This window comes from Rhamphochromis longiceps, linkage group LG2, assembly GCF_057381845.1.
Source record: "Rhamphochromis longiceps isolate RC_006_pf linkage group LG2, R_longiceps_female_GT1.1, whole genome shotgun sequence".
Classification (NCBI taxonomy): Eukaryota; Metazoa; Chordata; class Actinopteri; order Cichliformes; family Cichlidae; genus Rhamphochromis; species Rhamphochromis longiceps.
The window spans coordinates 36,530,225-36,547,909 of NC_140558.1; the positions used below are offsets into that span (position 1 = coordinate 36,530,225).

At 40.3% G+C, this 17,685-nt stretch overlaps 1 protein-coding gene across 1 annotated transcript in view; it reads right to left on the reverse strand.

The window, feature by feature from the left end:
• The window catches only part of tsc22d3 (TSC22 domain family, member 3), a 32,549-nt gene extending 16,522 nt beyond the window's left edge, over window positions 1–16,027 (reverse strand). The window contains exon 1 of the mRNA XM_085426252.1: window positions 15,244–16,027. Coding sequence (XP_085282378.1) covers window positions 15,244–15,584 — 341 coding nt within the window. The 5' untranslated portion in view covers window positions 15,585–16,027. The remainder of the gene's footprint in view (window positions 1–15,243) is intronic.
• Between the last annotated feature and the right edge of the window lie 1,658 nt (window positions 16,028–17,685).

The following is a 17,685-nucleotide window of genomic DNA, read 5'->3' on the forward strand; positions in this document are numbered from 1 at the left end:
GTAAAAACCAAATATGATATTTTTGAGGAACTGTTTCAGGAATTTGCAGAAATGAAACAAAATCCTGTATTCCGCAGGTTCCCATGATAACTCCTGACCTACATACACGTGCACACACACAGTCACACCATTATCACCGGTTTCCAGCCTGTGTGACTGATTGTTTTCTTCACACTCCTTTAATGACTGTGGTGTTCTCACGAAGACTCTAATTACATTCTGAACACAAAGGCGGGAGCACGGCGTGGTGCCTGCAAGGTATCTGCGCACCTTTACGATGCAAAAACACCTGACCAAGCCAAAAACGTTATTTCAGAGAGACGTACATGTAAAAGCAACTTGCCAGAATGTGATTAATTTAGTAGTGTAATTTTTGTGTCTTGTCTGCCACCTTGTGCACAGTCCTTTGTCCTGCCGTCTGTGTCTTTAGGCTCTTTGTGTCTGTCTCGCTCCTCCTCTTTTCTTCCTCTCTGCCTGCACTGCACACCTCCTCTAACAGCTATTGTTATTCCTGTCCTTTCATACAGTCTCAGAGCAGTAAATCCTATCTGACTGGTATGCTTTGGGACGGCCTAACCCTGACTCTGTCTTGAGATAATTATCCTGTCTCTGACCTGTCTAGTCATATTCGTGTTGTCTGGTACGCAGTCACCTTTTTTTGACACAGGTGTTGCCGTGAGAGGATAAGACAGCCCATTACATAAAGTATATGTAACTGTGACCTGCATATGGACAAACAATGGGAGGGGTTAGGGTGAAAGAGCATCCGCCCTGTGCTCAGTGAGCTTAGCTATTTGTGTTGACTTTGCAAGTGTACCATGTCTGGCCTGTGTTCCTGAATAAAGGTGAACACAAGTGATGCTGCCCAGTCACGTCCTTTCACGCTGTTGTTAAAAACATAAAGCAAATCTGTCGAAAGGGTGAAAGCATTCAGCAACCTATAGATGTTTTTTAGACTAGAACCCCCGAGAAATTAAACACAAAAATACATGAATGAGCATGTATCATAATTTACTTCAAAAATCCAAAATATAATTGAAGGACCGATTTACATTTGCAGGATTTGCTCAAAAAGGAAACTGAAGCTACAGAATCTTAGCTGTAATATGTTCTGCTGCTTTAATATTTTATACCCTTTCAGCTCAAAACAAATGCATAACAGACACAGGAACTGGTCTGATGACAAGAACTCAGGGTATCACCTTCCATCAGAGCGCAGTGCACCAGTTATTATTTGTCTGCACTCTGCCGTCTGGGGACAGGACTTTACTTTCTATTATAGGCAAAGCACAAAGCTACCAGACACCAAAACAGGAAAATGTAAAAATGAGGAAGAAAGGAGGAGAAAGAGGGAAAGGGCTTTCACAACTGTTAGGCAGTGTTTCCTCTGATAGGAGGCTTTGGCTGTACTCCCAGTTCTTTAGGTAAACTGTCAAATAACAGGGTTACCTTGAGAGGAGCGCACTAGTTTTGTTTGGAAGAGATGTCGTGAAAAGGTGCGTTAAAATGACAAAGGAATGACGTCTAGGCAGATAAAAAAATAAACTTTTAACTCAGTTGTTCAACCTAGGAAAACACTGTCACAAATGTAAACCTTAAATTGTAAATGTGCAAAATTATAGTCAATACCAAATATTAAGTAGATATACTAAACAAGACATGTATGGCCGTGTACAAATGATGATTCAGTAGGATGTGCAGGAGTAACAGTGCATACATTTGCAAAACTTGTTAGCCTCTTATCACGGGATCAAGACGATAAGAACAATCTAAGTCTTTAATCTGTCCTACTGCACGTCTCAATGTGTCTGTGAAAACAGGTGGCATGGACTGTTTAACCCATCACTCCAGGCTAACACTTTTTAGAGCCATTTTCCATCTAGTTAATACCACTGTGGCCTCAGATAATGTGGAGACTTGTTTAAAATATGAATCTGACTTCAACGGTGGCAGCGATGAAAAGAAAACAGAAGTGATGAAACTAAGATGTTAAGCCACTGGCATGAATACCGGTAAGAGTTTGCTTTCACACTGAAAGGACGAGTGTGGAGAAATATATAATTAAGTGAACTGCAAAATCAATTCAGTGGTGGCACTGGGGTTTGCTATTTTATTACACAAATTTTAAAACGAGGATTCCCAAAAGATGAACTTGGGAGGAATTTAAATTGCTTGTTCCCTGTTGACCATCCAATTTGAACCAATGGATTTGTTCCCAACTGTTTCACTGAAATGCAAATGCTTGTTAAGATGCCAACTTGAGAGGGAAATAAAAGACATGCCCCGGGAGAGGTGCTTACTAAGGCACTTTTCAGTGTGATGGCCTAGATATTATTGCCTCTTAATATTGCAAGAAAAACAAAACACTCGAGAGACAAGCACTGCCTGAGCTGAATCTGATATCTCCTCCTAGAGAGCACATTTGAATATGAATAGGTGGAAGTATCTTTCTTTTCTTTCAGTTGTGTTCTTGTTTTTATTATATATATGTTCTCCCCTTGCTGGCTGTCAAAGAATAACAGTGAGGGGCTTTGTGTTTTATCAGGGTGTTTCTCTGAATTTCTCAGTGATACATGCTACAATAACATCCTTTCCCTTCAGAGGGCTAGCACATTGGTTCATGAACAAAAAACCCCTGGAAGTACAGCAAAACCACTCACTAAAACTACTAAATGAATCTGGAAAAAATAGATCAATTACAAACTGATGATTCTTGTGACAAATTGATGGAAAATGCATGGGCTGGCCAACATTTTCACACTGTTGTTTCTTCTTTTATTGCAGAATTTCTGTCTGCAGTTCAGCATCTTACTTTGCTAGGTAACATGATGACATCATAATATATTATGCATAGCAAAGGTACTGTTATTAAATTAAAATTATATTTTTGTAGGTGCTGCAGGTGCATGAATGCTACAAATTGTTAATTTTAGTTCAATGGTAGGTGATTGCAAGGCAACATGATGGCATCATAATATATAATATAGATGTGAACTGCCAGGGGACTAAGAGACCTTTGTGCCAGTTTGGTAGCTCAACTACTAATCATGTAGGAGGACTTTGCAGGCAACACAATATATTTGCTGTATTATAGTAATATGCTCACACTAAATCTCACAGCTTCCATTTAACAGCTATTTTTAAAGGTATACTTAAACCAGGAGTTCTAAAAAAACATCCAACGGAAAAATGAAAGACTTGTAAGAGCTTCTTGTATGTATATGGTGTCCCTGCTATGAACTGGCATGTGAGTACCCAGCAGCAAAGTAAATGCTAGACTATGCTAAGCAAGCCAAGGATGATGGATCAATAAAAACATGAAGGTCAGAATGAGCAAACGTGTGGAAGTGAGAGATGGAAAAAGACACACGACACTATCATTTCTAACCAACTCCTGCAGTATATATTAGATATATATATATAACAATTATTCAGGCAGGCCACTGAGTCACGCTCAGTTGAAATTGCTGATTTTCTTCATTTTAATGTCAGCTGATGTTTATTCTATGCAGTCAGTTGGAAAATACAACAAAGGATACACAAGATCCTTTAGTCTTTAGCCTCATCAGAGGTTATCAGAGGGTTGCTGGGATGTCTGTGTGCCTTTTTGGAGCACAGTTGCTGAACAGTCCTGGTGCCATTTCGGAACCCTGCATTTCATGCTATGCATCACTTAATGAGTGCGTACATGTTGTAACTGATGCCTGCTAAGGTTTAGACAAGGGTTTTGCTGCTGCTGCTTTCACTTCCTCTGCTTATCCACGTCTGCAAATGCAACTGGACTTGTAGACTTGTAGACCCTTTTAGACTTGCTTTGCTTAACACACAGCTGTGACTTGACACGTGAGAAGGAAGATTGAGCAAACCATCAGTTTTCCTGTTTGGCTCAAGCATTTTCACAGCAAAGAACATTGATTTTCACACAAGAAAACCTCCTGACCCTCACCAACTTCCACACTGTAGACTCACAAGTAAGGTCGTGACCTTAAGTATTTCTCTCTCCATCAAATACGGTGCAGGTTCCACTTCCCCTGACATGACACCTTGCATTCTGGATGGAAATAAATAAGTCTTTGTACACACTGCAGGCCCCTGAAAGACTTGCGTCAGGGATACGGATGGCAGTCTGGATGGAATCTGAGTGTGTGTGGCGTGCACTAGCACATGAAAATGAGAGATAATTGCAAGGGCGAGATGAAGAAAGGGTAGAGAGGACAAACTCTTTCATTCATTAACGTTCCTTCCAGTCCCACACTGTTTTTCTTAAGTCACAGTTCTATCGCTCTGCTTACGAGACAGCTACAGTACATGTTTTCCAGAAAACAGCTGAAAACATGTAACATGTGCTGTTTAGCCTAATCCCAGATTGTGTAAACAACACAGCATGCAAACATAATGATGAGTCTGTGACTCACTGGTCTCCATGACTCCATACTGGAAGGAATGCAGAAGGAGTTCATTTAATGTCACTGGTGCTAAATGCCCCTTGTGATGGCACAGTAATATGACAGGGGAAGGAGGAACAAGGCTAAGTTAGATACAACCGGTCTAAACTGCTCTTATGTTACAACTGCCTCATTTAAAACACCGTGGCACAAAGAAAAAGAAAAGAGGTCTTGGACAGGATGCATCTTGTTACTGTAGCTCATTTGGGACTCACTCTCAGTCTTTCTCTCTCTCGCTTCCTTCTCTTTCTCCCTCTGCTGGGGAGCAGCCAGCAACAATCACAGACTTACTGAAACTTGGCACATACGTTCATTTTTTCTCTTTGCTCACTCACAGCCTCTTGACTGCCAGCAAGGCACATTGAGAGAGAGAGAAAGTGCTTCGCAGAACAGGTCCACCTTTTTTTTCTTTTTATTCCACCAATGTTGTCTTTCAGAAGGCCCAAACTAATCCTCAGTGCAGTATAACTTTCTTTTTTTCCCAGTCAAAGTTCTAGTGAGGAGAAGTGACTAGATTTCAAAAGCCACGGCTGGGTTATACTTCATCAGCTTTGTTTTGTCATAGGCTGTGAGTCCCTGTGTGCTGTCACCACAGGAAAAAAAAATGGTACTTTACAAAGTTTCCAGTGCATCATTTTTCTTTGCCAGTTTGGTTAATTCTATTTTTCACTTCAGGCTTCCTTGTTTCTTTTGCCCACTCGATTTTCCTTTTTCACAAAGCCCGTGTTCACTTATGTAAAAAGCCCTGAAGTCAAAGAGTCTTTGGGAATTTTGAGGCACCAGTACAAACAGGAAACCATATTTATTATATTACAGTCAGAGTTGATGTTTCATGTAAATTCACCAGCATTGTTTTAAGAATGTATGCTTTAAACTTTAATCAGTTTCAGTTACATTAAATTGAATTTTCTGCCACTGTATGCTTTTGTTTCTGGTTCATTTATAGAATTGAATTACTTGAATGTTATTTGTTGAAGAAAATGTATTGCACTACTTCAGGTGCATGTTGCCCACCATGTTCTCCATTCAGTTTCTATCTTGATAGCTGTAGACAGCTATATGAAGTGTCCAGGGCTTTTTTTGTTATCATCTCATTGCCATGCAAAGACTCAATTTCCATTTTTCTATTTTCTTCTCCTTATCAAATTCAGGGTCATGGAGGGCTGGCGCTAATATCAGCTAACACAGAGAGACAGCCAACCACTCACACACCTACAGCCAATTGGAGTCACTGGTTAACTTAATGTGGATGTGTTTGGACTGTGGGAGAAAGCCAGAGTACCTGGAGAATACCCAAACTGACTCAGGCCCCCAGCCAGCCAGTGTAATCAAACCCAGGGCCTTCTTGGTGTGAGGTGATGTGCCAACCGCCATGCTGCCCAGGACTAAAATTAATGATGCAATTACAGTAAGACATGAGCTCCAACATATAAGGTAAAAGCCGTTGTGGTGATGTACTCAAAATTAGGGAAATACTTTATAAAGCATTAATTAAACTAAATGTTAAAGCACCACTTAGGTGTGATGGGTAGCAGATGTTGGAGATGCTCATATAAACCAATTTCACACATATATTCAATTAAAAAAAATTTTAATGTGCAAAACAACATAATAATTACTCAACTTTGTGTTGCATAACGGTTTGCTGTAAGTTCTTTGACCAAAATGAGTTTCTTTCATGCTTCTTCATAACACAGACGCTGCTGTTTTACCATTTGCATGACAGGGGGAGAAATGCTGGGAAAATGCAGGGATTTTAAATTACACCTCCACCCCGAGGACTCCAAAATGTTTACTAGAGAGCACCAAAGTGTAGTCAGAAAAGGAAAACACCGTCTGTTGCCAAACTCCCAATGTCCAGTTACTTCAAAAATAGAACATGTGATTGGTCTTGGTGCTCTAACCTTTCCTGCGTCCTGGAAGGAAGGGCTTTACGACCTGCTGAGGTTCAGAGAAGAAACTGTTTTCCTAGAGTCTTTAAGAACAGTTCTCAGCATTGGGCTGTGGCAACACCCTTGTTTAACTTTGTTTGATGCTACCTCCATGCCTTGCAGGCTTAAAGACATTTTAAAAGGCTTGTGTAAGTGTGTGTCTAGGGGTGTGCATGTGTGTTTTTGTTAGGCTGTACACAGTTGTGTTTCCTTCAAGGTCAGAAAAGGTAAGGTCTTAGGTGATTCTTAATTTTACTGCTTTTCAGTCTTTTTCCTGTGCAATTGTGACTATATGTATCTATGTGTGTGTGTGTGTGTGTGTGTGTGTGTGTGTGTGTGTGTGTGTGTGTGTGTGTGTGTGTGTGTGTGTGTGTGTGTGTGTGTGTGTGTGTGTGTGTGTGTGTGTGTGTGTGTGTGTGAAAGCAGTCAGGGAACATCATGTACTCAACCTGCATGTGAACAGTACCCAGAGAAAATAAGATAAGCACTGTTGGGCTGCATTGTGTAGCCAACTGTTGTGGTATCCCACACTGCGTCAGTGTTAGATGCAAACATGTAAGATTATGGAACAGCTATGCATGGAGAAACCAATCGATGTAACATTTGAATGAATCCCAATTAAAGCCAGCGTATTACACACCTTCTAACTTTTCCAGACCAAAATGTGAAAAATGTGAAATTTCACGAGAACTTACAAAGGCCAATTTTTTTTTTCAATTTGGATGCATAAAGATGTTCTTTTGCCTTTTACACACACACACATAGACATATAATACAGAGGACAGCAAAACTGCAAGTTCCCCTTGAATTTCAGACACACCATTTGTTTCTACTGATCTTTCTTTCAAACTTAGCCCTCAGAAGCAGGGTGGGTTCCCACAGTCTCACTTTTCATGCAGAGATTAGAAAGAGACTGGGATTCCCATGCTAATGAAAATAGGGCAGAATGAAAATTTTACCACCCCCCCCCCCCCCCCCCCCCCCCCCCCCCCCCAGCCAGCAGCTTGTTTCGCTCAGCCTGAATGGTGTGGAGAGCACAACTCTACCAACGCCTTCATTTCAGCTTCCCTTTATCTACATTACACTGCTAATATCTATATTCTGTTCCTTTACTAACTCGCTGTACCAAAAGATGTTTTTGAATCACAGTGCACCCTTGCTATCGATCATTATACAAGCTATATTACAGTTTAATGTCTACTTAAATTGTATAATTATTATATTGACTGTCTGCGATACTGTGACTCACACTTAAGTGCAGAACCTTGTGTGTGTGAGTGTGTGATGGCAAGTGTTGACAGGCTTCCTTATTATCTAATTAGGCGCCATAGTCATGGTCCAAGCAGATAAGGCACGGAGTGCAAGCCATGGTCACTCCACACACACCCCACCCATCTTCCGGCACACTTATGTAATTCCTATAACTGCTATCTGGAGTAACTAAGATGAGGAATGAAAGAATGAAGAAAATGACAAAGGGAATAAACAAGAATAAAGAGGGAAGAGACACATCAAATAAAACAGGCATCAACAAAGACAGCTGCACAAACTCAAGAATGATTGAAGAAACAACTTTAATGGATGGGTGGTACTGTTTTTAAATTCTTCCTGTTAATAGTCACTATGAAAGGGCATCGATTCCCGTGGTTGCTCTCTGTCTTCCCCAAAATACCTAGGAATATGTTTTTAAATCATATTAATGTGGCGATGCTAAGCTTCCAGGCATTAATTACACATATTTTTTTAAATGAAAACAAAACACTGTCTATATATTTGGTCCTTGGATATTGGATAGTTGGTGATTTATAACTGCAACATCACTGCGATCATGATCTAAGCAAGTCAAAGAACAATTCCAGTGGTTTTACGCAGTAAATCACATCTGGTGACAGCTTACATCACTGACAGGCATTTCATAACTAATGAAGCTTGTGCTGTCATTTTAAAATTGCTTTTTCATTCTTTTCATTTGTGTTACATCAGAATGCTCAGAGCCTGACACAGACTTGAAACTTGCTCAGTATAGTCACTGATCTTGATCTGATCTGTCTCAGATGACAGTAGGCGTTACTTATAGATTTCTAATCCAATATCTGGTACATGTTGTATCTACACTCGGTGACACACAGGACAAAGAAGCTTAGCTGGATTTTGCTGTGGTGATGTGTCACCCAGCAGCATAATGCTATGGGTCATCTCAGTGTGCTGCATTCTGCACGTGGATAATGCTATGGGTCACCTTTGCGCCCTCCATTGCCAGGGTGCTTATGTGTGGGTGTGTTTGTGTTGTTAGAGTGCCTTGTGTCTCAGTTCTCTGGAAAATCTGAAGCAATCAGTTAGACAGCAGCCTCAGGACACCTGTTTGCAAAATGTTAAAAAGTCTTCAGAAACCCTCACTGACAGGAAGCATATTTATTCACACAAAAACTAAACGCCTTTTATTTATTCCAATATCAGTCTCCAGGTTCTTTGCATTAAGAGAAGCTTTTGCAGCAAGCAAAAGTCAATGAACAGAAAGATATCATAACAAACATCTGATGCACATCCTATGTTTGTATTGTTGCTAAGGACAACTGAATGAAACCACAGCAGTGTTGGTAAAGAAAGGCCCGCGCAGCAGAGGTTGCATCAACCTGTGGTGCAGGGTTTGTCTGTGGATTTCTGAGTTAACAAACACTGATCTCTGTCTGCTGAAAGTGTTGGCAATGATGGAATTTATAGCGCGCGTGTGTGTATGCCTGCCTATTTTGGGAATTGCATGCACACTTCACTGTGTGCAGTCTTCACAAGGATTAGCAACTTGATTATCATTTTTAATACAACAGACAGATTAGTCCAGTAATAGAGCATTGTCATGTATTTTATATGGGCAGACACGCACAAACACTTGCAAACAAACCATTCAGTGATGGTTCCAGACGTTCTCTGGCAGAGTACCCAAGGCAGCCTATTCATGTAGTAACAACACAGTAAGGTAGTAGGTCGAGAAGTACATTATAAAGCCATTATTGTCCATTTCTCTCTAACCTGGTCCCTCAGTAAATAAATCACAGGTTTATACATGCCAAATCTATACCAATGTGTGTGAGAAAATCTGCTGGTTTCCAATATTCTATCTCCACCTTATGTTCCCAGAATTGCTTTTTTGCTTCCAAGACACAAGTGGTCAAAGTCTATGTTATAGAGGAAACCCATAAAACGATAGTAAAACAAAGACTGCTCATATTTTTTTTAAAGTTCCCTATACTTCATTCAATTATTAATAACTTCCTGTAGCTATAGAAAAACAGTGTTACCTCTCCTACGACAGCTGCACTCTGCCTATATCTTATATCCACTAAATGTCAACAGCACTGCTATTCTTAGCTAACCATGTTTTGTCTTAGTCCCAGATCCCTGTCTGACAACCTACTTCAGACTCTTTCTTTTCCTTTAGCTCTCCCTGCCATCACTTCTGTAGCCTGCATTCGCTCGAGATTTGATTGGTGATTGATTTGGTTTGTTGCAAAAGTACAAAAAAAAACCCTAGATTTAGATTTTTTTCAAATGTCATTACCAAATCTTTAATGCGGGTAATACAGGGACAGTTATCTCCAGCAAATGAGCAATGAATCCTTACACACTTCATATCTATCTGTCTACTACACCTTGATGGAATTTCTCTGTAGCAGTGAAAGAAATGTAGAATTCGATTTTAAATACTGTTACAGCAGCTTGTTCCACTCTGATCATGAGGCCTGTTACAGCTTGTAAGTATTTATAAGACAAACATGTGTTCTAGGTTCTAAATTTCCCCCCATTTAATAGTGAACTGGTAAATGGCACTATCTACACCACCACAGAGAAAAGAGAAGAAACACTTTTTTTCTTTACCCCATTCTACATCCTCAACATTGCTAACTCAGCTACATCACCACAATATTATCTACAGAAAAAAATTAAACACACAGGGTTTAAAATAAGAAGGTATCCTTTTATTGTAAAGCCTGCAGATGAAAATCTATTAAATAATTTGACTTGTCCTGATGTTTAAATGTTATTCAGCACCTCATCCTCTCCTCCCACCTCCCTATGTTGTTTCTATACAGTTATTGTGTCATGTATGTGTATGTCATGGATCTGACATAAACATCACATTTCAATCGTGTCTTTAAAGAAGCACAATAAAAACAGAGCATGGTCCCAGTGCATATTGTTTTCCTTGCAAGACTAAACAACCGCTGAGAAGAAATGCTGTTATGGAGTTAAAATGAATGAAAATGTATTTTCATATTCTGCTGAAATGTATAAGAATCGATCCACTGTTGTGTAGAAAAACAGCAATTTTACAGACTGTGATGGGACCCTTTATTTGGCTGCAGAAGCCTCTCCAGGCATGCCTTGGTTTTGAGGTTATTAAATCTTAGAAGTAAATATAGGCCTGAAATCAAAAAGAAAAAAGTTCTTGTAGCAAAGCTACTTTGTGGTTTGTATGTGAATCACAGACTGGAGCTTTCATGATCAGCAGGGTGTCAGACACAGCTGGATGCCATCTCCACTCCACATTGTAGGAGGGCTAGGTTAGGTTCAGCAGTCAACTGGACTTAAGCCAACTGCCAGTGTCATCTTAGGCCAAAGTCAGAAACTTATAACAAGGTCAACAGGATGTCTCAAGGATAAACAGAAAAGCGAGAACAGAGAGTAAAACTTATCTTGTAATCTTATCTTCCTGCCTTTTTATGTACAAGCATAAAATCTGTGAACCTCACCTACAACTCTGTCATAAAGACTGATGGTCATTTTAGCCTGACAAAGCAATCACAGTGTTTTCCAACCAGACTGGAAAAGTCCTCTCTTTTTTTCAGTCAACAGGCATGAACAAGAAGATGAAGAATGTCCCATCCCTACACAGTCATGCACCTCCTTGATTCCAAGAAGTTTTTGCTCCTTAAAGCTAAAAGGCTTGAGAAAGTCAGCCTAACTTTGCTCTACCTAATAAAAGCACTTCATAGTCTGTGTCTTCAAATCCGGCCCCCCGTCAGCCCCGTACTTTGGCCACAATCAACTATCTGACACTCTGTGAGTCTTTTGTCCTGCTATTTTTTTCCCTGGACACATTTTTTTCCCTTTTCACCTCCCCCTCTTGTTTTGACGGCTTAACAGCTGACTAGTCACAGACCTGATGTCCTACGATAAACGTTTGTATCATCACTGCAGGCTCTTCACCCCCCTTCACCCTGGCAAGTGGTTTTTAATAGCTGCTAAATACTGACTGACTGGTAGTGCTGAAGGTGTGCGACAGTGCCTTTCTCGTTCCAGCCAACTGTAGCCCACTAAGCCTTAAAATAAATCAGCGCATTTCCTCTCATTTTATCCTGTGGATATCACAGATCCACCTCACCCCCCTTGGGGCTTTCTGGCTCTTCCTCAAACACCAAATAAGACTTGTGACTTAAAATTCTCCTCTCGGGACATTTCCGTAACCCTTAAATCATTTACATAACACGTCTTCTGTCGCCTCCAAGAGATGTCCTGTCGTGCTTCCACGGGCCATGCTGAACATTTTATTCTGTTAACAAGTGACAAATGAGAATGATAGCTGCTGGGCAGAATGACCACCCAGTGTGAGGTCACCGTCTAAACTCGAGCCAGGCTTTAATCAGACACCAGTCCTTCCCAAAGCGAATACTTGAAAAATCCATGAACTTCTGCAAACCTCAGCTCAGCAAGTACATGTACGAATGAATCACTGCTTATTTCCTTTTGAATGAAAAAACCTGCAAAGGTTTGAAATCACTGTTTTAATCCTGCGAGGAAGTCTATGAAAGCCACATGATCCATGTCTGTGGTTCTCTCTTGAGAAGGGAAGGGTTTGGGAACAAAGTGTTCAGGCCAAAGAGGGTTCGTCAGACAAACAGTTCAGCTGGCACAGGCAGACATATGGTCGTTCTGGCAAATGGCACAGGTGAACAGTTTGTCTCACAGCCAAAATATGTCAAAAACGTTGGCACTTACATTTACCCCACACCAGGGAAAGTCAGTGCTGCCTGTAACTCAGTCATCTTCTCTTAAAAGAAATCGTTGATCTTTATCTGAAGTGTAGACAACTAAACAGATAAGCAGATTTCAATACTGCAATGCTATATAAATAACAGCACTTATGTTATGTTATTCTAATAAGTTGTATAACTGTGAAAGTGTTGCTTTTTGTATCAGTCTGTCACACAAAGCCAGAAAAAACTCGTGTGTAACACCTTTAACAAACCTCTGCCAGCAGGCATTATTCCAGGTGTGATTCATAAACAATGAATGCTTCAAATCATAATTCATCTGACCTATCAGTGTATTCTAAGGCAATGTTGAAAGTATAATATAGAATAAACACAAACTTCTTTAGAAATGCCGTCATGTGTGGCTGTACTCTTTAAACCAGTGTGTCTCCATCTATCATTATGGCACACCCTCGCTCTCATAAATAAAGAAGTCCCACAGAAAGAGAGCAGGAGCAGAGTCTCCTAAAAAGGTGTCAGAATTAATAAGCATTTACACAGTGGTTATTAAAAACAAAGCGGACGTAGTGGACATTTGCAAAATAGTTTATATTTGATACACATGCTAGTTCAGTCCAAAAGGCAGACACAGTTTGCACAATTCTAACAAACTTGAATATTTGGTGTGGCTACTTTTATTCTTCAATTTCTTTAAGTAATATTCAGGAATACTTTTAAAGGCCATTCAAAGCTTTCTGTTCTCTGTAAAGATGATCCCATATTTTTCATCACTTTAAAAAAAGGCCACAAATTGTCTGTTCTTGCAACAGGCCGACTGTAACGAAGTGCCTAAAGATACATTTTAAAAATAGTTCCTTTTCTAAGTTGTCTGTTATGTACAGACACAACACTGATTCATCCCTTGAGATCCCTTTTTTTATGCCCGAATGATTCATAGCTCATGATTCGCGCTAAATGGTTTAACAAACAAGATGGGGAAAAAATCGCTTAAAATGGCCACGTATAAGGACTTTACTGAAAATAAGCGAAAAAGAGAAACGTTTTGAAACACCTTCAGAAAGCCTCGAGAACTGTTACTCAAGACCAGTTTAAAAATATTATAACAAAGCCTGGCACCTTGGAAGCAAGATACAAAGAAATGAGGGTGACTGAAGACTTTCTGCTCTGCTGCATAATCACTTCATATTACATGACACAGCCTTACCGTTTCTATTTTTTTAGAGCCAACACCTGCAAAATCTGTATATTTCTTGTAAATGTCTAATCGTCACTGCTATCAGATCAGCTGCAGTGTACAGTGAATGGTTTAACTTCTTTTGAACTCCCAGTCTGTACTGTAATCATCACTGGACAAGAACTGCCTTCCAGCATACAAGAAAGAAAAAAAAAAGACAGGCTTATTTCGATACTGTGTGCCAGTCCAGCTTCTGGATAAATTTGATAAAGTACTGATAATGCTTCTTGGCCAGAACACTTTATTGATAAGATAAAACCTACAAGTAATCGCATACGTAACAATAATTACCTTGAATGTGATCACTCCAGCCAACCTTAATTAGGACCGTCATATTACATATATAGTCAAAATGCCAGTTTTTGTGTTTCCCATTTAAATGAAACGAATTGGTTTATTTTCATTTAAAGTTCTACCTCACGTATTTAGTTTGAAAGTTGAAGCTGCAACATTTTCTGTCTTCTTTTCTTCTATTAAATTGCAAAAATTCCAGTTTTAATGGAACTTTGTTTGTTTTTGTTTTTGTTTTTTTAATATAATTGTTGTTTAAAAAAAAAAAACAAGAAAGCATTTTCGCAAGTTTTTAAAAAGTAAAAGTCTGCAAGAGTGACTTCAAGAAAGTACAGGAACTCTCACAAGTGGAACCAACCTTTATCAAGATTCCATCTGTGCACCGGTATGTCTCTGACATATACGCCACAAACACATAGCTCACATAACTTAGTGAACATCAATGGTGCCTCTTAAAGTGATAACACGTTCATATTCTTGTAGCTTTCACTGGTAATCCCCATAGATCTACACATTTTATGTATCGGACACCCAGATACACCGTATTTAATCGCATATGGCTGGCTCAGGTTCAGTATTTCCGCAACAGTAAAACTGTAGCTAACTGGAAAGATGGTAGCTGTTAATTTGAGGCTGAAGTCATTTGACAGTAGCTGCCAAACAAACCATCCAACTGGCAGCAACATTGTAGCAGGACATTCTCTTCCTTGCAAACAGTGCGGCGTGAGCTGCCAAATGCTGTTTTATAAACACTATTTGGCAGAGACAGTGTAGGAGCGAGGCCAGTTTTAATTGACCTCTAGCAATAAAAGATCATTTTAATTGAATCAATATGACAACAAACTGCTGTTTTAGAATAACCTTGTGTATTTGCGAGGCATTCTTTTTAGATTACATTTTGTTTACCTTTTTTCTCTGGCTTTTTTCCCCTCCACACAATATTGAGTTGTTTTGAAGTTGAAAGCTTTTTTTCCATTGTGATGAATCTTGCAAGACTTCTTTATAAGAGTTATGTCCTATAAATAATAATTGTCCTCAGTCCTTAACATCACTGTGTTAAAGCTGAAGAGGACGTGCACATATTATTGTCCCAGTTCCAGTAAGTAATCTATTACTGTAAACATGCAGAAGACCCAAGAAACCTAATTACACTACATTTACCACCTCGTTTGATTACTCTAAATGTGTTTCATTTGATTCACTTGATTTAATATGCAGATCAACAGGTGAAATCGCGACTTTGTATTGAATACGCCTTAAGTGAGGTAAAGAAATGAAAATATTCTTAAGTTCAAAGGAAAGATCTTTGAAGTAACCAGATAAGAATGTACCTGTCTGACAGCCAAGCTTACCTGTGAAAGAAGAGCAATATAGACAGCATGGTCTGGTCAATGTTGCTGTTGCAGATCCCCTCATTGAGCAGGAAACAGGGGTCTCTCACAACCGACTCCAGGGAGTCCTGTCTCATGATGTTGTTCAGTTTGTCCGTGTTCAGGTTCTGGTACATCAGCTGGTTGCGGAGCTGGCGGAAGTGATTTACAGTGGGGCTTGTGGGGCTTGCTGGCAGGCCTCCTGTAGTAGAAAGGCCCTGAGCTGGGCTGCTGGATATGGATTCATCACAGCCATTGGCCAGGTCCAGACAGCAACTGCAACAGTCCAGGCCGATGGGCGAGAGGCAGTCGTCATCTGACATCTTGGAGTGCAGCTGGATGAAGAGGGAAGTCGCCCAGGGCAGGTGCAGAAATTTCAGCAGAAAATGACAGAGACTGAGCTTTATAAATAGTAGACAAAGTGAAAGACACAACAGGGGTGTGTTCCTTAGCTCTGACAGAGACACTGGCAGGTAGCCTGGGTCAGTCTAGTGTACCGTCCTGTCTCCACTGCAGGGCCAGGAGGGCTAAATGGCAGGTTGAGCTGCTCCCTGAGAAGTGCACTCACGCTGGGCCACTCTGCCTGCTTCTATCTCTGAGTTCCCCTCCTGTGGCTCTGCTGCATTTAGCCTTTTGTTCGGGGCCGACGCTGCTGCAATGTGTTGCTACTGTGGCAGGAAAAGGACTGAACGCACCACACACACATACACACTCACTCACACCAGTTCAGCAGGAGTCCGCTTGAAAGCAAAACCCAGAAGCTGCTTATCAGTTTTTTCTCTGGACTTTTTTTTCTGTGGTTGGCGTGCTTAGAGACAGAGGGAGGGAGTAAGAAGGAAGGGAGGGAGCGATGAAGGCAAACAGGGTGGGGAAAAGCCTGTGATTGGTAAAAAGCATTGCTGGTGATTTATTGGGCCCTCCTCTTTTCTCGTTCAGTTTAGCCATGCGTGCACCAACAGTAAGAAAGGGAAACAGAGAGGGGTGACACCGCAGAGCATGCTTGAGACATGTGCAGTTTCACCGGCTCCACCCTGCCATTATGACAGCCGAAGGACTGGCTGAGTGAGAGAGGCTGCAGGAAGACACACAGAGCAATGATAACATGTGAGAAGACATTGACATTGAATTGCTAAAACTGTGTTATACATGCGTCATTGATTGTGCTGTGTTTATTAGCTTTTATCCACTATACAAGTCTCTGTAAATTAGGTTTCTCAAGCAGTTTCACTAATTTCAGGACTTCCTTGTGGAGAACACACAAAAATAAGGCAGAGAGGACACAGTCCAAATAAAGACAGAGCAAAAATTAGAAACTGCAAATTACTCAGTAAAAGTGTGACTGCAAAATGTGTATATGTTGTCTATATGTTATTCATTGTACGTGTTGTTTGGATGTGACTCACTTCTGCCCTGTGTGAACTGCCTTATGCAACATCGGTCAGCGTGAAAACTAATGGCCAGAATATAAATGCACTATAAAAAAAAAAAAAAAAAAATCACATGAAATACAAAATGCATGCTGCGTTGGAGTTTTTTCTTGCAAAGTGAACAAAAACATTATCTTATCGGGCCTCCCGATGTTTAAATAGCATTTTGTCATTTTCCAGTTCTGTTTCCCAAACAGCTTTGGATTGGGAAAGCGTGTGCTGTGTTCGTCCACGTGATTAATGTTTCACAAGTCCTGGTAAATACCAGGGCAATGTCGTTACAACCAAAACAGACGCTCTGGGAAGATGGTACTGCTGAGGCTCTGACCTCAGCTGCTGACCAACAAGTGCACTGCATGTTGTCTACAGATGGCTAGTCACACAAGAGCACAACAACAAAGATAATTATAAAAAATGCATTTACTCTGAGGCATGCAGACATTTCAGCTACACTAAAAAATGTCAGAGCACCTATTGTTGGGTAGCAGAGGGATCAATTAAGCAGAGAAAATGACTGACTATTGCTTTATTGAGTGTGTAATGATGTCCTCAGGCAGAGGGGTTGCTACTGTTTGGGTGGAGGAAACGCCGGGTTTGAAAACTGATGTGGGTAGAGACTCCCATCTAGTGGAGATCTATAGTATAGTCAGTGATTGTTTTGGTCGGCAATGATTTTAACTGACATTAACTGGAATACCTTTCTGGAAGAATTTTATAAATTATACTATTCATGATACAATTACAGAATTACACCATTAGATTATATGATATAAACTAAACCTGGGTTTTGAGTTTATGACTTCAGCTGCAGCCATAGTTTATTATCCATTTATAGGCATGGTATCAAACTCTCATGTTAATCTTCTACACTAATTGTCCACATGTCCACTTTGTTCGATTGACCAGTTTTACTGCTCAATAAAATGGAATAATCAGCTGATCACATGGCAACAGCAACAGGTAGGTATATAGACATGGTCATGATCTGCTGAAGTTT